General features: G+C 36.0%; 1 protein-coding gene across 1 annotated transcript in view; it reads left to right on the top strand.

The window, feature by feature from the left end:
- LOC109087827 (chemokine-like protein TAFA-2) overlaps positions 1–24739 on the top strand; it is an 80230-nt gene that overhangs the window by 37906 nt on the left and 17585 nt on the right. Inside the window, exon 2 of the mRNA XM_019102024.2 lies at positions 14756–14868. Coding sequence (XP_018957569.1) covers positions 14757–14868 — 112 coding nt within the window. The 5' untranslated portion in view covers position 14756. The remainder of the gene's footprint in view (positions 1–14755; positions 14869–24739) is intronic.

The raw sequence follows: 24739 nt of genomic DNA on the forward strand, positions 1-24739 counted from the left end.
GTGGCACTTGTGTTTAGTGCAGTAATGAGGCTCTGTTGACAGGGCCTTGTAGTCGAGCTAATAGAGCGTAGGATATATTTGACCAGCTCATCTCATTAATTGTGGCTGCGGTAGACACAAATGTGTGACATACTATTACCACCTCGACCCAGATTAAGTGGACTATATTTTAACATTCAGAGGTCAGCGGTACTAGCTCGCTTTCAGATTGTTCCGGTCACAGTGACTTTTTAAAGTCAATGTGAAACATGTTTGCAACCTATTTTGCTCCCATAATATGACATGTTTCTAAGTGAAAAAGGAAATTTAATGAGGAGAAAATGTAGGTTGATGAGTTGTTTTTATCATTTGGATCATGACTGGTGGTCAGAGTGTAGGGACTATAATGAATAATTATAAAATTACATGATTTCAAAATAATGAAGGATTATGATTATTCTTTGAAATGCTGGTGAATCGTTCAGGTATTTGTATGGAGCAAATAAATAGGGACAATTTTGATGTTCTCCCTCTGTTTTTGGCATGATCTAGTGCCCCATTTTTGCATATGGAGTGCTGAAAGGATTCCAGCCGCAGTATTGCCTTGAAGAGATAATTTATGTAGAGACAATTATGCAGATCAGTGTTTTGCATACACATATTAATAATTGTTCTATATTAAGTTTAAAAGAATGCTCTGGGTTCAAAATAAGTTCTATCAGTAGCATTACCACAGATCATTTTGTCCTTTAGTTTGTTAAATGCACTTACAATGGAAATCAAAGGGACGTGATGTTCTGAATTGGTTAGAAACAGTGTTTGCATTAGCATAATATTTTTACAGCAGTGTTACAATAGTCTATGGGCGTTAGGATTTGCGGAGAGTTTCTGCATGTGTAAAAGCACCTATTTTAATTATTTTTGTACAAAAATGGGATATGTAACTGGTATAAATCATTCTTTAGTTGAATTATACTGTTCTAGACAAAGAAATACTGACTTAAATCACCAATTTAAATCTTGTGGGTGGATATTCTCACCTTCAAATGGATTTGGAATGACATGAGGACGAGTTAATGATGACAGAATTTTAATTTTATGGTGAACAAATTCTTCAACAGTTTTTTCATGATAAACTAGTTCAGTTGTTTATATATATATCCTTGGTTCAGAAAAGTTACAAAGATATAGAGAATGAGAGTTTGAAATTGAGTAAATAAGAGGGGACTGACAAGTGGAAAAATAATGAGGTAAAAAAGTAAACAGAAATAAACAGACATTTCGCCCTCACCTGGGTGGCCCCTGGGCTACGCCCCTGAACTCTGCGCTCTTTGGAACTGCAATTGTGGAGGCAGTGCCCTGCCCCAGGCTACCTGCAAGGGGTTAACTGGCAATTATGTCTGTTTAATGCAATGTCAAGAGCATCTATTCACAAGTGATGAGAACGCTGTTCCCCTCCCAGCTCTTCCTTCTGTTCATTTTACACATAAGCAAGCACAGGCTCATGCAGATGGCTTGCCGACAGCACAATCTTTCCCGGATTCCCTCAGTTGTTGTCTGATATTCAAAAGGAATACATTTGTTAAAGGCGTATTAGCATTTTGAAGTCCATCAAAGTACAGTTTGTTAGTAAAAATGAACTGCATAGTGATGCCTTTTTTTTTTTTTTTATGTGATTCATGTTGGTATCTGCAGATAAGCAATTTTACCTAATATATAATTTTAACCCATGACTTAAACACTAAATTATTTACTTACTTGTTCCAGTACCTGTGTGACTTCATTTCTTATTTTAACTCATGACTTATACATGATATTCCAGGTTTTCTGAAACCATGCGATAGCTTTTGTGCGAGCAGAAAAAAAGTCCTTTTTTCAATCATCTTTTCCAGTGCTGCTTATTTGCATATATTCAAATATGGTATGTCAGAATGTGCCAAATGTCATTGGTTCTTATAAGTTTCATAACCAATCACGATGTGGAAAATTTTTATTGAAAAATTATTTAAAGTACAGTCTCTCCCAACAGAAAGCTACTGTAATATATGGACTTTTACGGTGCTTTTTTAGTCCCCTTTTCATTTTATTTTGTATTCGACGCTAACGCAAACAGATTTGCAACAATATAAGGGTGAGTAAATGATGTACTATTCTGATGTATGTTCAAACATGTATATTTGCATATCTGCTACATATACTTTTATCTTTATTTAGCACGTGGTTTCCCCACAGCTGAAATAAAGCCTTACGGTCTTAATTAAATCATGAATAATATATGGAAAGAGTGTTTATTTCTGTAGTCATGTGTTTCGGAATCATGGTGATAACAGCAAAACATTTTGTGTGTCATAAAAGCAACTAACCAATTTAGTGAAGCCCTGGTAAACACAGCTTTATGTAACACGTTAATTTATGATGATATCCAGTAATGTTTTTCCATGATGCTGCAGGGGAGTGTAAATGTGCAGCAAGACAGCTATAGGCAAAATAAATATTAAACTATGTGCACAGCATCAAATTCAGGACTATGTGCATAAATGTGGGTGGAAAACTTGAAAACTTGAGTACAAAAGACTTGAAATAAAAAGATAGACCCAAAATCTTTACAAAGGGTCTTTAGAAAAAAGAAACAATGCGGTTAAGAATTCGAATATGCTTTTTTCTTTGTCTGTCAACTCTGAAAAAACTGCATGCACACATAATAAAGGTTCTTTATTGGGATCTGTGATTTCATTAAGAACCTTTAACATCCATGGAGACATTTTTTTATTGCACAAAAGCTTCTTAATAATTGAAAAAAATTATTTAAGACAAAATGGTTCTTATAAGAACCATTCACTGAAAAGTTTGAGGAACCCCAAATAGTTCTGCTATGACATCACTGTGAACTTTTGGAACCTTTATTTGTAAGGGCATACAGTAAATGCCTTAAATACTCTCTTTTGTATTTTGTAGCTTTTTTGGATAATGATGGTATTTGTGATATGTGGTACATAGTGACTCCGTATCTGGCTTCATTCTTGTGTTGGTCTGGCTGAGGAGCTGATCTGTATGCATCAGGAGTGGTCTGTGAAAACTGTGTAATGATTTTAAAGAATTCCGGATTGTGGCACGTTAACAACTGAAATAAAGGAATAAAGGCTCAAAATTGCTCTGAGGATTAGCTTGTCTAAACATGCCAGAGAACTCAATTACATATCTAATTAATGTCAGCAGCGTCTCACAAGGCTAAGAGCTGGAACGGTTTTTATTAGCTGCCCTTAAAAGGAATTTCACATTTTGCAAACAAGCAAATATGTTGTGCCGATTTAGTACAAATTAATGTCATCTGCAAGGCTTTGAAAATTAGTGCTGCTTGCTAAGGAATATATCACGATTGCTATTGCTCATTTCTTAAAAAGAAAAAAAAAAAGGAAAGAAACACTCGTCCCCCTGAAGTAATGAAAGTGTAACTCATCCTGCACTATTTGTGCTCCAGACATGAATAATACCTTGAATAATAATTCATGTGGCATGTTGAGTAGAGTATAGCTGTGCTATTACATTTCTAAGTGGTCACTTTCACCTGCCAGATGATAAAATGGGTAAAAAAAAATCCACACAGTCTTAGAATGCTGGAGGGATTTCAACCAGAGACTCGGGAATGTGTTCTTTTGACTTGAATTAATTCAATTCAATTAATCAATGAATTAATTCAATTAATTCGGGATTGTGTTTGGTTGACTTGAATTAAGCAACCACCTAGAACACTCTAGCGACCATTTCAAACAACTGCATAGCAACGCCCTGGCCCTGTATGTAGATTTGATTTCAACATGTTCTCATGCAGTCTTCATACTTCAAAAAAAACAGGTTTTAAAGAAGTCTATTCAAGCTATAACAACATTTATCAACAACCATTAAAAAACAAAAACAACAAATTAAAACTATTTAAAATTAAAATATAATAAAAACTAATATCAACAAAAAAACAACTGTTTTCTAGTTATAATTAATATATTTTGAAATGTAATTTCCACAAAATTATTAAAACATTAAGCAGCAAAAACTGTTTATAACATTGATATTAATGGTCGACCAATAATAATTGATTGTCAATAATAATTGATGATAATTGAGCCCTAAAACAGCATATTCAAATATATTTAAATAGGAAAACTATTTTACAATTGTAAAAATATTTCGCACAAAATTGTTTTTACCGTTTTTAATAAAAAACTGTAAATGTATAGCCTTGGTGAGCATAAGAGACTTCTTTCAAAAACTTTTTTTTTTTGGTAATATTTATAATATTGACAAGATAACACATGCGAGATATAACTGGAAACCAGAAAAAATATTTTTAATGCAGAAAAACATGCATTTCAATGAAAGGTAGTGGTATTTTCAACTGGTAGATAAAAAAAAACAAACAAACATTATTGTTGATTTTGACTTGAGTGGTCATGGATTGCATACACGACTTTAAATAATGTGATTTTATTTTTAGTTAAAAATGAGGGCACTTTGATTGCACTCTATTTAGAGATTTCGCCAGAACAGAGAGTGGGCTGCAGAGCGAGGTGGATTGAGTGTACTGCTCTAGAAAACCATGTCAGTTGAATATGTTTGAGTCCATAAACCAGCTTAGGGTATCCAAAAAAACACACACACACACACAAAAAAAAAAAACACTTGAACAGGACAAACACAAAAAGTAAATCCTTTGCCACTTAAATTGTTAGTGTGTAATGACTTGCTGATGCCAGAAATCGAATAATCTTAGCATGGTGGCAAAAGTGTAGGCCGTTGTAATTCTTCTGCTTTATTTGTCGTTCTATTATTCCTTCTGCTTACTCATCAAGTGGTGTTTTTTTCCCATGGTAGAATGGTGCAAACAGCGCCTCTTTAAACTCAGATTATCCTGCTAACCCTTTTGTGGACTCTCCTGCTCTCTCTCCCTCCCTTTGCCTGCTTCCCCTTTGCAAGCTGCATTGGTCAATAATGTAAGACTGCATGCTCGCTGCTTCTTGACAGCAGGGCAGCAAATGGAGCAGCGAAACCTGTCTGCTGGTACTGTGAATAATGCAAGGAGGCTGTTCACCAGGCAGCGCTGGTCCAGGGGCACACCGTCTTCTCTCCGCTTGCTGACTAAGACTAATGTGAAGAGAGAAAGATTCCTGATCCTAGATCAGCTTTCTGGCTCTGCAGACCTTCACAGCAGGTGTTTTAAAGAGGCCTATTAACACAGCCCAAGCAGGGCTGAGAGTTCATGGTTTGCCTTCCCCACTTTCGCTTAAATTCAGTTCTGCTGCACTCAACCCATTAACGTGAATCATTTGTTTACTTACTAAAAGCTTAGTGTTTAATAAAACACAAGCTGATAGTAACAGTCCGCCAGTTTCTGGAGAGCAAGGTTACCCATGTAATGCTCATAAGTATGTATGCTTCAGTCATGCTATGCGGTACATGTGCATGTTCCTGTCATATTAGATAATTTTTAAAGGTCAAATAATATTAGGCAAAACAAGTTTATTTATAGCACATTTCATACTCTATGGTAATTCAAAGTGCTTCATATAAATAGTAAACATGGAAAGTGAATTTTTTTTGTAAATTAATATTGATTTGCAACCAGTGTGATAGTGTTAATTTGAATTACTATTTTGAATTACTTTATTTTTGTTCTAATAATTTTGTTGTATTTTTGAGTATTGTTTTTTCTGTATACTGTATATAGTTTTCAAGTAACGGAAATGTTTATTTTTAACAGATTTTAATTTTAGTTATCTATAGTAACCCTGGTTATAACAAGTAAGTAAGCACTACTTAAGTTTGATTTTTTTAGTTAAGTTAATTTAGTGCGATGGATGGACTGAGCTATGCAATAAATTGCTGGCGCAATTCTATTCTATTCTATTCTATTCTATTCTATTCTATTCTATTCTATTCTATTCTATTCTATTCTACTGTATGTTCCCTCCTGGTGGAATAACCTGCCCAACTCAATCCGAGCAGCTGAGTCCTTAGCCATCTTTAAGAATCGGCTAAAAACACATCTCTTTCATCTTTACTTGACCCTCTGACTCTAGCACTCTCTATTCTAATTCTATTCTTTAAAAAAAACCTTGCGCACTATTCTTTTCTTTTATTTATTAAACAATTAAAAAAAGCCTCTAACACTAGCATGCTCTGTTCTTTTTTATATTTTATCATAATAAATGATATTATATATAATTCTATTATATAATAATAAAAAACCTTTCTACATGTACTGTGTTAGGCTAACTGAGACTTGTTATAGCACATGCATATCATTGCTTTATGGTTGATTTTGATTGCTTCCATTGTCCTCATTTGTAAGTTTCTTTTGATAAAAGTTTAAATGTAAATGAATAATATATAGGTTCTTTTTTCTACCATGACAGTAATGAGAATTTGGAGGAGAAAATATGCTTATTGTCACAAAACATAATGTAAATATAAACGCACCAAATATATTTCTATTCTATTCTATTCTATTCTATTCTATTCTATTCTAGTCTAGTCTAGTCTAGTCTAGTCTAGTCTAGTCTAGTCCTTTTTGGCACTGTGTAAATAATCAAGTTAAAATTTTCAAGTAAATCAAGTAAAAAAGGAAGCTTGTTTCTGAAAATCTGATGTGCTCTATTTAGTTTAGAAGGCACTGCATATCTGATCCGTATTATGCAATTGAATTAATATTGCTTAAAATTTCCTCCCAGAAAACAGGAAAAGGTGCATAATTGGAGTGACATTGGCTAGTTAATTTGTGTGCCTGGTATATTGGTCAACTGCTAGGCCGACTTGTTAATACTCATGTGTTTAATTTGAATATATAAAGATATGTAGACAGGTGGAACCTGGTTGCCAAAAAAAAACAGTGTGTTTCAGACAATGTATGTCATTTATTGCAACATTCTTTTTTATCTGTGACTTACAGTAAAAATGTCTTGCTGTTATTGTCTGTACAGATGACAAGTGCAACAGAAAACACAATTATCGATCAAACTTGCAGTCATAGAGTAAATATCACAGTACATCATTCTGTTTTGGGCATTTTTCCGATACAAACTCTGCAGTGTCCAACGCTTTATGGTGGTCTGCTTGTGATGGGAGAGCATAGTGGCCTGATGTTAACTGACAGTAAAGACTGTTTCCTGTTTGAGTCCATGAGAGAGCCGTGAGGTGATTGACACTTGCAAGAACAACAGCATGATGTCATGTGATGCTCAGTCACTAACTGCAAAATCAACTGCTAATCATACACAAGTGTTATTGAACATGTCAAACTATAAGAAAGGGTTTTTTTTTTTTTTTTTTTTTTTTTTTTTTTACTTCATACACAACACTCACACAGGTCAAGACATCTTTTAATGCCTCTAAGCAGGTATTTATTTCAACTCTTCACTCTGTCTCATGCCAATTTATGGGTTTCTCTCATCAGCATTAGAGCTTTCAGGCTCCAGGGTTCACAGTTAGAAGGAGGAGTATTTTCTTATGACTGACAAAAACAGAAGCCTAATTTTCTGCTCAGGCAGACACAGTGTCAGCTGAAAAGCACAGGGGGAAGCCTGGAGATCCACACAGCATGCCTTTGATCGCATTACGGCTCTTCTGGCCTTCAATATGCTTTCAATTTGTGTCAGATTTCTCCCTCTTGCTTTAGCATTAGCATTTAGCAATCATCTGCTTAAGTGAAATCTCGGTCGGCGAAGGAGAGAACGGTTGGGCTTTGATGAGGGGAAAAAATACTGGTAGTTTGCAAACAGGGAAAGTGGGAAGGTTTTTAAAATAAGCCAGAGCCAAATTTTCAGATCAAAGAAACAGTTAAAAGCAGTCTGGGTCGCATACTGATTGCATACTGATTATTCAGAATGCACTTCGCTGAGGTCCTAGAGACTTTGGCTCAGAAAATGCACTACAGTACAAACTAAGTGTGATTTATTTATTTATTTTTGTTTATTTGTTTGTTTAATTTTTTCCTTTTCCATGATACATTTTTATGAAAATGTCTTAATAAGGTCAGTTGTTAAACTGGTAAATGCAAAATCTAATTAAAAAATGGGGGGATACATAATTGAAATAATAGGATTAAACTCTATAATTAACTGCTAACTTAATGTAATATTTGGTTTCAAATAAAATCAGGTCAGAACATAATAAAAGGGTTATTTTCTTTATCCATCTACCATTTTCATTTTTCAACATTAAAAAAATTAAAATATAATTCAGAGTATGTAATCTGAATGAACAACTTTGCTATTCCTTATTTAATTAATTTAAGTAATTATAGCGCTCCCTCATAAAATGATAATAATAATAATAATTAATTATTATTTTTTAAATATATTTTTAAAAAATATATATTTAAATTAATATATATATATATAATATATATTATATATATATATATATATATATATATATATATATATATATAATATTGATATGACTTTTTTTTGTACTGTATTTTTCACCCATAGCAAAAAAATGCCCTCTGATATGACATCATATTTGACATATTCCTCTCATATTCTCTTTGGAGTTGTGTGCTAGTCCAAAATCCAAAATCTGTGACCTCTCTTCCTCATCAGGACCTATAAGGAGAGGCCTGGAGAATAAGAGACACTTGCAGAATGAGTCAGATGACCCACTGTGTAGTCTGACACAAATGTGTGTGTGTGTGTGTGTGTGTGTGTGTGTGTGTGTGTGCGTGCATGCATGTAAAGCTTTTAATTGTAATTGGAGTATGAGACCCCTCCTATAATTACATGACATGTTCAACTGAGCCTAGGTTTAGCAATATTGGCTTATGAAGATAAGGCAACTTGATGCTAACATGTCTTTAGTTTCACCACTGCATACCAACAGGACCACATCACCTTTGCAAATCATTCCATTTCTCGTTTCAACAGACATTTACAGGTAGACTAAAGACAAATTTCCAGTGGCTCAGTGCAGAATCATTCATCTGGAAATGAAGAGTACAGGCGTATTTGTGAGGAGTTTCTGCTGTGCCATGAAGTGGAAAGACCACGCGGAAAAACAGAAAAACCCTTTGTATTCTCAGCTCGGTGAAATGCATGCAAGAAGGTTATCAGTCTGCGGTTTGACTTGTACAGATGAGATATGCAAGACTTCGACTTGCTTTCCCTGTATTTTAACAACCACTTCTTGAAAAGCCTGTCTTGAAGCTGCAAGGAAAATGATGTTCAGCTCTCACATTCATACAGGTGTGTAATCATGCAGAATTCTTTTCCTTGTATCTATATTGCATTCTCTCTCCTCTTTTTGTCATCTTTTTTTTTTAACAACAAATTGTTCCAGTCGCTCAGAGTATGACATACCTAGCTGTCAGTAAAAACCATTCAGCATCAGATATCGTCCTTTGAGTCAGAACCAGAGTACAAACTAAGACCATTTTCGATGAGAACAATCTTAGTTTCTGCATATTATGCATTTAATGTGAAAACAGAGGTCGGGTCATCTATAGGCTTTTATATGAGATGTTTAGCTAACTATGCTATGAACATTTAAGCCGAACAGATTGCACCACTTTAATTCCTTTAAAACATCAACAACTGAAAGCTATTGTTTTGCATATTGGTTTGAACTCAAATACAGTTGAATACATTTGTAAAAATCTTCACATATTTCAATTGATTTCACCAACTGCCATCAAACGCTGAGCTTTGAAGTTTCCATATTGGCTTTTATAGAAGTTTTCACAGCGACTGAACCAAAAAGCTTGTTTTACATGTTTGACAGTGTCAGAAAATGCGTTCTGCCCACCATATGTTGTCGTATTAACTTCAAGACAAAGACATTTTTGATGGTTTTTATTGTATTGTTGAGTCAAGGATGTCTGACTGTGCTCTCTGGATAAATAGATTTGTGTATTGTCCACATTCATTTACTTGTTCTTTGTTTGGAGCATCAAGAAACAAAAGATCTAGTATTTAAAAATTATTTGTTGCCGAAATCCTTTGAAGAAAATTGAACATTTGGTTCACAATAGACTAGCTCCTATGAAGTGAAAGCTTAATTTAGGCAAATTTGCAGCCATGTTATCCATTCTGGTATATATAATCCATTTAAAGAATTTTTTTTAAATGTCATCAGTTAATCTTCATCATGGTGTTCCGAGCCAGTAAGACTTACTTTCTTTTATGGAACATAAAAGGAGATGTTTTGAAGAATTTTGATAGCTTAAACGTTTTAGGATCCCTTTGACTTCCATGGGATGAATGAAATATGATGAATGACTATCCCTTTAATTATATTCAAATGCCCTAAATTGAAAAACAAGCTAATAGGGTCCCTCATAGAAAATAAAACAGCTAATGATTTGATGAACAACATGTTTTGAAGGTTAAGTACCTTGTTTGAGTGAGCATTTGTCGAAAAAGGAAACTAATACAGTACTTCAGACCCATTTTGAATCCTATTTGTGGAAATTGCCTAGCGCCCAAATGTCTGTTTTCCCCTCCTGGCTCTTGCTTGTCAAGGCCCATCAATGCTGCTGTGGACCCATAAATACACCTGAGGCCCTCCTTTCTTCCTCTGTACACTTCTATCCCTCTCTCTTTCCTTTCAGAGCTTCTCCATCTTTGATTCCCCACTTCACCCAGCAGATGTCTAGATCTTAAGTTGCACTCCTGCGGTTGGCGAGCTGGCAGACGTGTGCCTCGCGTGCCTGGTTCCTTCGAGCCCTGTGGGGAAACGCGCCTACCTGGGCGGCTCTGTAATTTTGTTTTCTATTCGCTTCTTGCATATGAGCGCACTTACATCCACGCAGCAAGGTCAAGCGAGTCTGGAGAACTTGTATGACTCTACATCTGCAGGATTAAATGCATTTACCGCCTCCGTTCAGACGAAGAGGGTGAGTTGGAGAACTGGAGAAAGGAGAGATTTGACATGAAGGACCAAAATAAATATGTCAGACATCTTGCCATCTGCACGAGGGGCATTCCAAAGGGACTAATTAGCCAGCCGTGGTGGGCTGGATTGCTCGTTTGAAAGTGATTCGCTCTTCTTGGGGAAAACAGGTGGAGGAGTTTTTTTTTTTCCTTCACTTGCTTTATTGCGTTTGAGTGGTTTGGCAATTGCACTTTTACTCTTAATGCGTGTTCTTGTTTGAATATTTTATAAAATATTTTATAAAATGTTTGAATATTTTATATATATTTTATAAATTGGTGTCTTTAATGCTGTCAATCAGCTGCTGTCGTTGGTGTCCTTTAGGTGTATAATGTTTTAAATTGATGATGAGTCAGGGGAGAAACCACTTAATAACTTGTTGGTTCTTTCCTCCCTCTGGTTTATGTGCTTTAAAAGTGAGTCATACTGCCTTAGAGGTAGTAGCAGAGAATTGTGGGTCCACAAAGGAAAGATGGGTTTTGGATCATTTGAAAAGTATACTATGCTTATTTCTCCCATATTTTCGTCTGTGTAGTGTATTATTATTATCATAATTTTTCTATTTGAATATATTTTAGAATGTATTTTTTCATGTGATGCAAAGCTGTATTTTCAGCATCATTACTCCAGTCTTGAGTGTCACATGATCCTTCAGAAATCATTCTAATATGCTGATCTGCTGCTCAAGAAATATTTTGAATAATATCATTGTTGAAAACAGTTGCGCTGCTTTATATTTTTTGTGTAATCTTTGATGAATAGAAAGTTGAAAATGACAGCATTTGTTTGAAATCAGTCTTTTTGTAACAGTTTGTATTGTCTTAGCTGTCACTTTTGATCAATTTAACGCGTCCTTCCTTGCTAAATAAAAGTTTGAATATTTTAGAAAAAAAGCTTACCGACCCCAAACTTTTCAACAATATTGTATACATTTACTGTTTATGCATTGTATATTATGTATACTATGCACAATATGCAAATTATTGTACAACTGTTCGAAAAGTTTACTGCTGCGTAATGCATGGCTTCACATATAATTTTTTATGTTATGCATAGTATTTTATTTGACCAAATGAATAACAAGATACCTCGATCATACCCATAATAAGACCACGTGTTTTGAAGCAGAGGATTTGATTGTATGACATGAGGGCTTGTCAAAGGCTACATTGTTTGTTTCTTAACACGATAAAATGCAATTGAAGGTTTGCTCTGCCCTTAAACCAAAACATGTCCACTCAGGAAAGGGCTGTTGCACACTTGGGTTTGTTAAAAAAACATTCTGACCTCTTTGGCTCCTATTTACCCATGTCTCTCTTCAATCAATACGCGCAAGCCCTTTGGGTGCATGCAGGGCGACGTCAGCTATTTACAGTGTGTGTGTTTTCAATACCTCAACTCCAGTGACTTGTCAACGACCTCATAAGCTTGTGAACCCCATCGGCTTTGTGCGGTTATTGCGGGCAGAGAGGCTAATTGTGCGTATGGGCGGCAGGAAGAAAGCACTAGGGAAAGAGAGAAAGAAAAGACGTTGGCTTGATGAATGATGCTTATGAGGCTCTGACAATGTGTGCAAAGACTTGCGTTTTCTAATCAAGTTTGAAAAAGCGCAGATTTCATTTTTTTGTGTTCTTCACTGTTATTGCTTCTCTAAGAAGTTTAGAGTCTGTTGTAGTTTTCTTATAGACATGAATGTTACCTGAGATTGTGTGGCGTATGCATGTTACTCAGGCTTGACAGTTTACACCCGGCAAACGTTTAACAGCATTCTAAAAGAAATCTTCCTTATCAACTGCATAACTACACCCTAGCAACCACCCAGAACACCCTACATTGTGGCAGTCAGTTTTGCATGTGTAAGCACCTCTGTAGAAATCTAATTCTACTATATATGTATATATTGATGTAGTGTTCATTAATATGTTTAAAGTCCTTTTTTGGCTTGCAAAATGCAACTCAGATTTCCTCAAATCCAATAGTACTGATTCATAAAACACCTGACTTAATCAAATCCTCAAATTGGGTTATTCACATGCTTCTGCTGTGGACACAAAAACCAAACCAGTGTTTTTTTTAGCGTAGAGTAATGAAGGACAAAGAAACCTCCAGAGTCAGACTGAATACTGAACATATGCACAGTCTCTGCCAAACATGCAGACTCACAGCCCCTCATTTGAAGCCCGCCTTTGCTGTAATTTGAGGAGGGATGCTGGCAAAAGACATGAAAAGATGGCTGTGATACTGCTGTTGTCCTCCCTCCACAAGTAGAACACAAGCTTGGCGTGGCGGCGCGATGATTGCTTTTGTGTGTTCTGGTCTCTCCGGACCCCTCAAAGACAGAGAGGGAATTACTGCCCTGCAGCCTCTGATAGTATATCAAGATTACTGTGTTTTCCAGACAAGAGCGGACCACCGGCAAAGAACGAGATTGTGTCACTCGCTAACGCATTTGAAGGATGGGTGATATTTGAGGAAATTAATGGCCGTTTGGAATCGTGTCTGCAGTGTTCTAAACGATCTCGCTTTTTGAGGATTTATGGATCATGTTGTGTTTCGGAGTCGTTTGTTTGACTGACTATACTGACTGTATTTCAGAATAAAATGGGATATATTTGGTTTGACATTTACATGGTAAATGGGCTATTTTCTGGGTGTTTGAGCCAATTAGATGAAACTATAAAATGTTTTGTTTGGCAAATAGAGTAAAATGAGAATGTTTCCCTTCAGAAAAGTTGCATGGTGTTACATTAAAGTGAACTAGAATCAAAATTGCCGTTTCATGACCTTTTGTTACAACATGCCCTGATAATTTACACAATATGAGGTAAGTTGTCACAGTGACAGGTTAACAGGTTTTTCAGTTAAATTTTGGACTGTAATACAATTGATGAAACAATGAAAATGTTAATAGAACATTCAGAAATATCAAACAACTGTTTTGGCTATCAAATATTGTGATTAATAAATTGAATGATGAATTATATAATTAAAAATTGTATCTGACAACCTTCCACAATTTAAGACTGTATGAAAAATTTGAGTAAAACCTACCTCTATTGCCTGAATATGTTTAGATTGTTAGCAAATATCCTGTTTTTTTGCATATCCAGATGGGTTTTTCAAACACATGAAATTGGATTTTTTCAAATCTGATTCAAACTACATTGGATTTAATTCAGAATTTTACAGATGCGTCTCATTCTAGATGATCTGGCTGCTCAAATAAGATTTCAAGTCGTCTTTTGCAACAGTTTTAACACACAATGATATCATCAAAACCGGTGACGGAAATGCCAGAAGTATTCATACAGTATTCAAACGAAGCTGAAGTCAGAACATTACAATATATACCAGCCACTTCCATCGCTGGGTTTTTCTTGAGTTCTGCACCGTGACTCAACAGGTGCTTATTTGGAGATTGCGATGATGCATCTCTGTTTTTCCCTGCATCTGTTTTGAAAGCCTCATCAAATGTAAGAGCACCTGCATCATAACCAAAGCAGCTCATTCTGATAAGTTGGTTATGTCTGGATAAATAAATCTGATTTTATCATTTGCACTTTAACATTATGGACAGTTTGACAGAATAGCTCAGATTTAAGAAAAAAAAAAAAATCATTTGCCTACAGTCTGAATACAGCCTTTGTGACAACTAGCCCCAATTTCCATCATATCAAGTACTGTAGTATTACCAATTGATAGGATTACAAAACCATGGTACTTATGACCATGTGTTTGATAGTGTATTTAAGATAAATTAGCTGTTTACTGACTGTTATTTCCCATATGTCATTGAATCGTATGTTAATTTCTTCTCTTAAGTATAAACACGTATGGTTTGTGTGTGTGTTTGTAGGATGCGGGAGCGGGAGCTGCAGCGTGTGGGCAGGAGATTGCTGCTGTTGGGCATCTGTCTGCTGTCTCTCTGGGGTCAGCTGAGTCTGGCCTCAACACATCGCAGCCATATTGGTGAGTTGCATGCAAACATATACACATTAACTATAATGGGAAGCATTAGCGGAAACATCAGCTGAGATTTTGCCCACTCGGCTGCTGTGGATGAGCTTGACCTCCAGTTTCTGAAGTCCATAGTATTTGCTGTTTGTTGTACTAGGGTTTTAAAAAACCTTGTGCCACTCATTTTTAAAACGATCCATTTGACCTTGTGGATAAATGATGTTCCATTTGGCTTTACCTTGAATAAAAACAAACAAAAAGATCTGCACTTGTTTTCTCATGTTGGACATATATCCATATGCTGCTCTTTTTAAGCTCCAGAGACCTTTTCAGGGTCTCGATTATGATTCTTTCTTTCAAATTTCTTTCAGAGAATTACAAAGAGACACAGATTGTTGACAAAACAAAAATATGAAGCTATAAAATGAAGGTGGATAACAGATTTATGTGAGATTTGTGTTAACAAATATATTTTTTTCTATATCATGCAGCCTATATTGACAATGTAACAAACATTGTTAATAAGGTCTGCATAATTTAGAGAAATAAATCTAATAGCAATTTTTTTAATTTCAGCTTTTCCTCACAGATTTTCTGTGCTTGTTTGTATTGCTGCACAATATTAATACTATTATAAAATAACAACAACTAATAAACAGCTATTATATTTATCACTTAAATTAATAATATGAGTAATAATTAATAAATGAAATAAGAAATATTACTATTGTAATATAAGTATATGAAAAACATTTTATTTTACAGTACAACTTCAAAATGACAATACTAATATTTAATACTTAATTTAATCTTTTTTTTTTTTCTAAATCATGCAGCCTACATTAAGACAGCCTATATTAACTTCAAAATGACAATACTAATATTTAATACTTAATTTAATCTTTTTTTCAAACCATAAAAACATCATGCTTCGATTTTGGCAGAAAGCCACAGGGAGCCCTTAAAGATTCTTTTTACAGCATATGTGTTTATTTAATTAAATCACAGCCTTTGTGATTTGATCATTGCATTAAGCCATATCACAATTATGGATTTTGATTAATCGTGCAGCCCTAAGCTATTGGAGAGATCTGTTTTTCATTTGATCTCCTTTTTAATCCCATCACTCCTGTCTTGGAGAAACCATTGAGATATAAAACACTGTAAAAAGTACTGTAAAAATACATTTTGTGATTTTTTTTCTGAAGTCTCTTGTCTTGATGGGAGGGCAGAGTTAGGTCAGTGAAGCCCAGTTTCAGGCCAACAGGGACGCCAGAGGAGAAGGTGTTAGGCTTGTCACAGAAATCTCATTGTAAGTAGAAAGCAGCAAAGTGAAAGAGAAGGAGAACCCTGGGCAAAAGGTGGAAGATGTGAATACACATCGCAATAATGAGCCCCATCCACAGAGGCCGAGTGGCAAACAGTAGCATGCTTGAGCACATACTGTACACACACAGACCTGAGTATATCCTTTCTCTGTGTGCCGAAAGCCACAGAGACCCATTGGGGACCAACCAAAGCAACAGCGACAATTAATCTCCTGTTATCGAGTCAAAGGCCGACTCTAAATAAAATCATGCAGCTTTTCAGGCACAGTGACAAAGATAGCAACAAGTTTAGGAGGCCCCATCCTTCTCCCGGTGGATGTGTATATGTTCGGGATGGAGGTAGAAAGGGTGATTGATTACAGCGTGAGTTGCCCAATCATTCACCCTGTGGTGGGGAGAGAGTGGCTTTCTACCCGACGCCGGTTCTTCGGCTCCAGGCTAGCACAGAACTAATCACAGAGTAACTCCCAGCGGCTCGAGGAGGTCAGGCCAAGGTGTTACCCAGTAAACAAACCTCTTTAGCCCTGCTGTTTAAGAGAAGTGTGGGCCTCCTGCTGCTTTAGAGAGTCAACCTCTCAGCACACCCTTAAGAGAGCACAGATCAGCCCAGTAACACCACAGGGACAACAGCAATGCCAGGACTCATTAGTTAGTCATGAGTGAGAGACTGGATAAGGTTGGGAGAAAGAGGGAGAGATATGGCAGCAGATGAAAATCTGGCAACTTAAATAAATAAATAAATAAATAATTATAATTAAGAACTAGCAGAAATGCCTTGAAGTTGTAGTTGTTTTAGGGTTCTAGTTAATAAAACATGGCCAATTTAAATGTGATTTTTTTCTTAGAAAATGTTGATCCTTTTAAGGTGTTTTTTTTTTTTTTTTTTTTTTTTTTTTACTTTGTCTTTAGCTTTAAAAAATGCACTGCAAAGTAATATTCTTAATTCTCTTTATTATTAAGTTAGTAAAATATATTAACTTGAAAATAAATTCACTTGAGAAACAAAAATAAATAAATACTGTACATAAAATTATTATATGTTATTTTTCACACAGTATTGAGATGACACAATATGAGTTAAATTATTTCTTACCCATTGTCATTTTTTTATTTTTTAAAGCATGAGTCTAACAACATTTGGTGAGGTTTATTTTCAGAACAACACAAAAAACAAATATGTTCAATGCACTTGACTGTTAAGCAGTGGCAAAAATACTAGTCATTGGAAAAAGTAAATTCTTACTGGAAAAGCAACACTGTTTTGAAATCAGTTGGGCTACTGTTATACTATTGACAACTGTACAGTAAGAACTGTAAAATTGGCATTTATATCATTAATAGCTCTGATAATTTGATCCTGGAAGAATATGTTGGGAAACTCCATTTGCTCATCAGTTAAACTCAGTGCTGTCTAGAAGAAACAATTGTGATAATATTTATTTGTCATTTTTTTGTCCTGTTGGTGATCTTGAAGGAGCCATTGCATCAATGTAAAATCTCTTTATATAAATTAATAGAGCAATAAGATCATCTCTTACTGTTGATTAGATGGAATGTTTCCCTCCTCGTCTCCTTAAATAGATGCGTCTCCATATTAATACACAGCAATCAAGCACTTTCTGATTTGTTAGTCAGTAGCTGCAGGGGGAGATTCTGCAATGCATGCTGGAATAATGGAGGCGTGAAAACCACATCGCAAGAGCTGATTATCAGATTTAATCTGACAGCTGGTCTCTTTTCTTCAGATACAGGGCTTGAAGTGATACACTATGCAGGTCATAAAGTTAGAGATGTAACTGGTTCTGGAAGAATGTTCTGTTGATGCTAAGATGAAATATGGCCCCAAACTGAATTGAATTATAAAGACTGAGATCATCAGAATACTCTGCAAGGTTAACTTGCACATACCCACCTACACTTTAACGCTTGCATTTGTTTAATTACCTTCTTTGTCCAAATAAATAATAGTTGACATCAAATTGTCAAGGCTTGTCTCTTAGCGTGATGCAGTTAGCCCCTGCTGGTAGATTTCATGACTACACCAGATCAAGTACAGTATCAAATATCTACACAAGAGGTACTTGATACTGTACCTCTCTGCAGGTATTATAGGTCTTCTTGGTGGATATTAAAAATTACATAAGGTTTCTTGCTAGCATTGTTCAGTTAAATTAACTTTTAAAGGTTTTAAGAGTCATCTTTAAGGTAATTTCCATATTGTTGTACATGTTGCCTGGCTTGACACTGACAGCTGAATTTTAACCTAGAGTGGGCTCGCATGTCTGCAAGGGAAATGATGCATGCCTCAGTGCTATAGCTTGTAATAGGGAAAGAGTGGAGGAAGACATCTTGACATTCGGACTGTGACATTTTGGTGTCTGCAGGGCAGGTCAGTGTTTCCTCTCGTACACCAGACTACGTGGAACACATTTCACAGCATACTGGGCTAAAAACATGATGTAATGTTTGAGGAGGTGGTGAAGATGACAGACAGATGAAAGATAGATAGATAGATAGACAGAGACTATATGATGCAATATATTAGATAGATAGATGTAAGATAGATATAATAGATTAAATGGATAGATACTATACTGTAGATAGATAACAGATCGACAGATAGCTAGATACTGTTGGAATAGAATAGACACTATAGTTTAGATGGTGCTATTTGGTGGATATATGATAGATACTATAATGTACAATATACTATAGATTAGATGGATGGATAGACAGATTCTATTCTATAAGATACAATATATACTGTAAAATACACTAGGAAGGTAATATAGATTAGACGGTTACTATTTAGATAGATACTATAGATAGACACTGTAGATTATGTGGGTAGATACTATAGATAGATAGACTGACAGATAGATATATGCTAAAAGATATTCTGAAATACAGTAAATAATATAGGACAGACAGACAGACAGACAGACAGACATTGCATAAATGTTTGACTCAAAGTCCTCAAAATGTTTGACTTAAAGTGGTTTGACTCGAGTACTGCATGTGACATTTAAGTAATAATTGTTTCAGTTGTCATAGATGGCTTTTGCCTTTGGGTGATTTTGACCATTTGTTTGACAACACGGACAAGGTGAAAGAAGTGAAGGGAAAGCAGCCAGCAGTTTAAAAAGCATCCAGAATTGTGCAGAGCTAAGTAGAGGGTGACTACTTTTTGAAGCAGAAGTACAGTATACTGTAGATATGTTTTGGTCTCTACATTATGAGCTTCCATGTTGTTATTTATTTTTCTGTAGGGCTGCTTTGAAACGCTGTCCATTGTAAAAAGTGCTGATATAAAAAAGACTATTCTTAAATGTGGGCAATAGTAATAGTTAAGCTTGACAAGGTGTGATCAAACTGGACTGAAACATGAAGTATATAAGCTTAAGCAAGCATACAGAAACAATTTAACATATTAAGCTTTTTTTTTGTTTTTTTTTTTAACTTACCCTTTGTTCTTTCAAATCATAGTCAGAGTAAGTGAGCTTGTGTTCCTCCAGCACTAGTTTCTTGTCATTATAGCTCATATGACTTTTCATACTGTAATCCCCGCTCATACATAAGACTTCACCCATGAGTAGCATCTCATTAGTAGCTATTGAGACTCCCTGACGGTCAGTCTGTGACTCCGAGCAACATGATTTTTTCTATTTTTGGCCAGAATAAAAGGGGATCATAATGATTTTAATTGATGGAGGCAATTAGCAGAGAAGTGCTGACAGCGGTCTAGCGGGCAGTGCTGAGAACAGCGTTGTTAACATTGCCATCAAGAAGCTTTTAAAATTACTCACTGCAGTTTTTTTTTTTTTTAAGTCTCACATTTATATGTTCTAGGACCCTGCAATTTTTGCCATCAATTTTGAGACGATAAGTGTGACAGGTGGGGTTTGTTCAGTCTCTGGCTGAATTACGGTAAATAACTCAGCTTTGGATTTTTTGGGGCTGAATCTCATGCAAGATTGACATTTCTGCATAAAGTTAAAGACCCAACTCTGGTTTGCAAGACCCACTTTGCATGAAACATATTTTATTGGACTGTCTAGCTTTTATTATTAGTATACAATATTTATGTAGAAAGTAAGATTTTTAGAGAAAAAATTATCATATGTAAATGCAAAACATATTGTACATTCTTAATTGTTGTATTTTTCTTTTTGTTTGGTTTTTAGTTTAGTTTAAGTGGGCTTAAGCTTTCTTTTCTTTATTGAAGAGTGCTTGTAATATACCTTTAATTTTAGTATACCATTTAATATATAGCTTGTCAGTTAGTATTACTAGATGCCAGAAATATTTATCATATTGAAAGCAATATTGCATAGTAAGGCTAAACATGGAAACAAACGTGTGATTTCGAATGCACACATATACCTTTGCATGGTGACATTCAATCACAATCAGTTTTGGATTTCACTCTGTTAACTGCGGCACTGATAATGCAGACTATTTTTTTCTCACGGTTCGTTTGCACACCTCCAGTAGAGTCGCATTTCATGGTTTGAGCATGGTTATATTTTCACCCAGCTGAGGATATATCAGGAAACTCAATATTTCTCTCTCAACTCTAATAAGGAATTCCTGGCTGTTATTACTAGAACAGATTGATGGCCCCAGATCGTAAATTAAAGATATTTGCTTTAATAACTGTCCCTTTGAAACTACCCACTCAATAAGTGCAAGTAATAATATGATATCAATCCTGGAAGACATTTACGAGCAGGCATGCTTCGCTAAAGAAGACGAGGCGAGAGATCTATTGTGAAAGATGCTCCGAAGGGTTTGTGGATTTCTTGGGTTGTTGGTTCCCTCCCTCTCTATATTAGTTTCCACTACACCTCACCCCAAATATGTTAAAGTTCTGCTAGTTACCCACAATAGGTAGTTGGTCCCAAGTGAAATTTAATGTTTTACTTTTTACTTGTACAGTTTTTTATAATGAATTCTATCAGTCGTCCATGTAGGCAGTTTATAGCATGCAATCCCTCAGCAATTCAAGCAAATTCTAGGTCTTATTGAACATAATTTATCTGTACACTTTGTGAAAGAAGAAATGTTTCTTGTTTCTAGTGAGTAAAACAATTTATTTTATTTTATTTTATGGTTGCACTGGAATGTTGACTTACATGAAAGCAACTGAATTCAGAAAGCAGTTTTTCAACAGTAATATTAGCACCAAATTTAGCAGTATCAACCAATGTGAAACCACAATAAAAAAATTATTATGTTTGTCTTATTTCCAGTGTTGATTCTACATAATATATCAATTTAGAGTCCTGTATCTATGAAGTAAAATTTATGTGCATATGCCTTAAATGGTTGTTACCCCTGGATGCAGAATCTTACACCATAAGCCTCTCAGTTTGCTCAGAGAACATCTGTATGCTAGGGTACTCCTAAAATAGAGCAGATATACAGTACCTATTTAAATTTTAAATGTCTTTCTCTTGCCAGGAAATGAACCAAAAATATTGATGACTCATCTTGTACACTGCAATTATATTTTACATTTGAATTACCATGAATCTACATAATAGCACATGATAGACTAACAATATTGCCAAAAATTTTGTCCCAACAAGCCTAAAAGAGTCTGAACAATTTCTTGTTGAACAGTGCTACAGATTGGTTAAGGGTCTGCAAGCTCCCAGCATGCATTACTGCATGTTATTATTGTTGTGCTGTTTGCTTGAATTTATTTTTTGACCTTGCAGTCTTGGTGTCCCTGAGTGAGACAATGGCTGAGTCTGAGACTGAGAATTCAACTCATGCTTCGTTCTTAACTGGACACATATCAGTTTGCAGTGATTCATTTAGCATTCATATCTTACATGCAGTTTAATCCCTGTCTGGTGACCCACAGTGACCAGTGTTGCTACTTGAAAAGAGATGCTGGTTAAATTATGCAAAACAAAATTTTCAGTGCCAGGGAGCGATGCGGTGTTCTCAAATGTGAATTAATTATGACCAGCAGCTACCATACAGTAGGTTAATGACTCTTGAACAGACCTCAGTTAAAGTAATTTAGACTATTAAGAATTCATAATTGTAATATTTCACCCCTGGCTGGCGGCAGCTTAGCTCAACACTCATTGTAATTTGGCCGATTAACAATTAGTACTTGCAATATTTCACCTTGACCCGAAATGGTGTAGTTGAATGAGTGGTCATGGAAGGTTTTATGATGGTTTTGATTGGCGATCTAATCTGGACCTTGGAAAAGTATTAACTTATGTGTTTGTTATGGGTGATTTAATAATTACAATATTATTTTTCGATGAACCATCGTAACATATTGCCTTCGGAGGTGTAGATCCTTCAAATCTAAAAGTTGCATTTGAAAACTTTTGAAAAAATAAATGATCATTTAGTACAGGCCAGGTAATGTTGTATTTGGATTATGCACTATATTTTATGCCATTCTGGATGGGAGCGAGTTTGTTTATTTCAGTTCATGGGCTGTTTCCTTTCCTCCTCAGTCTGTAGACGACAGCACAGGAAGCTGATTGGTGTTGTTTGTTACCACGGCAGCATGTGTGATGACATCTCCCCTGTCAGTCATGTTTTGCAGGCTCAGAGGAGAGTGTATGTGTTTGTGTGTGTATGTGTGCATATGTGAGATATAAAACACTACTGACACTTTGAGGGTGGGGACAGCATGCTATTTAGAGCAAACATGACTGTAGTGAGAGGCAGGATGCACTCGGAATGAACGAACTCGTGGGAAAACCACCCCTGATTTCTCTGCTAATGGAGGTATTAGACTGAATATGGCTCTAAAATGACAAAAAGCGCTATTTAAGTAGTATTTGTGCATATATGTTTCCTATGATATTATATGATAATTTCATTTATTTTATCAGCTTTGGGACTTTTGGACTGGCTAAAATCCATTGTATTGTAATATTAAACCTCAGACTTTATAAAGAATTTGTTTATGTTTAACACCGTGATTTTTTTTCTTCCATTATTTTCCAATAGTATCAGATGCTGTGATGCGAATACTATTCAGGAAAGCTTCTGACCTTGGATGCTTCTCTAATGGATGGGAAAAGTAACTAAATATTGAAGCTATCGTCTTAAAAGCAAAACAAAACAAGAACACCCAGACAGGCAGGTGTAATAAAAGTCTCAGAAGTGTGAAAAGTAGAATTCTCCCTGAATAAACTATGGAGCAGCCAGGGCTTATATATACAGTGGGTACAGAAAGTATTCAGACCCCCTTAAATTTTTCACTCTTTTTTTATATAATGCAGCCATTTGCTAAAATCATTTTTTTCCCTCATTAATGTACACACAGCACCCCATATTGACAGAAAAACACAGAATTGTTGACATTTTTGCACATTTATTAAAAAAAGAAAAACTGAAATATCACATGGTCCTAAATATTCAGACCCTTTGCTCAGTATTTAGTAGAAGCACCCTTTTGATCTAATACAGCCATGAGTCTTTTTGGGAAAGATGCAACAAGTTTTTCACACCTGGATTTGGGGATCCTCTGCCATTCCTCCTTGCAGATCCTCTCCAGTTCTGTCAGGTTGGATGGTAAACGTTGGTGGACAGCCATTTTCAGGTCTCTCCAGAGATACTCAATTGGGTTTAAGTCAGGGCTCTGGCTGGGACATTCAGGCCATAAACAGTCACGGAGTTGTTGTGAAGCCACTCCTTCGTTATTTTAGCTGTGTGCTTAGGGTCTTTGTCTTGTTGGAAGGTGAACCTTCGGCCCAGTCTGAGGTCCTGAGCACTCTGGAGAAGGTTTTCATCCAGGATATCCCTGTACTTGGCCGCATTCATCTTTCCCTCGATTGCAACCAGTCATCCTGTCCCTGCAGCTGAAAAACACCCCCACAGCATGATGCTGCCACCACCATACTTCACTGTTGGGACTGTATTGGACAGGTGATGAGCAGTGCCTGGTTTTCTCCACACATACCGCTTCGAATTAAGGCCAAAAAGTTCTATCTTGGTCTCATCAGACCAGAGAATCTTATTTCTCTGGAGGCTTTTTTTTTAGCAAACTCCATGCAGGCTTTCATGTGTCTTGCACTGAGGAGAGGCTTCCGTCGGGCCACTCTGCCATAAAGCCCCGACTGGTGGAGGGCTGCAGTGATGGTTGACTTTCTACAACTTTCTCCCATCTCCCGACTGCATCTCTGGAGCTCAGCCACAGTGATCTTTGGGTTCTCTTTACCTCGCTCACCAAGGCTCTTCTCCCTCGATAGCTCAGTTTGGCCGGATGGCCAGCTCTAGGAAGGTTCTGGTCGTCCCAAACGTCTTCCATTTAAGGATTATGGAGGCCACTGTGCTCTTAGGAACCTTAAGTGCAGCAGAATTTTTTTTGTAACCTTGGGCAGATCTGTGCCTTGCCACAATTCTGTCTCTGAGCTCTTCAGGCAGTTCCTTTGACCTCATGATTCTCATTTGCTCTGACATGCACTGTGAGCTGTAAGGTCTTATATAGACAGGTGTGTGGCTTTCCTAATCAAGTCCAATCAGTATAATCAAACACAGCTGGACTCAAATGAAGGTGTAGAACCATCTCA

The sequence above is a fragment of the Cyprinus carpio genome, chromosome B6, assembly GCF_018340385.1.
Source record: "Cyprinus carpio isolate SPL01 chromosome B6, ASM1834038v1, whole genome shotgun sequence".
NCBI classification, from domain to species: domain Eukaryota; kingdom Metazoa; phylum Chordata; class Actinopteri; order Cypriniformes; family Cyprinidae; genus Cyprinus; species Cyprinus carpio.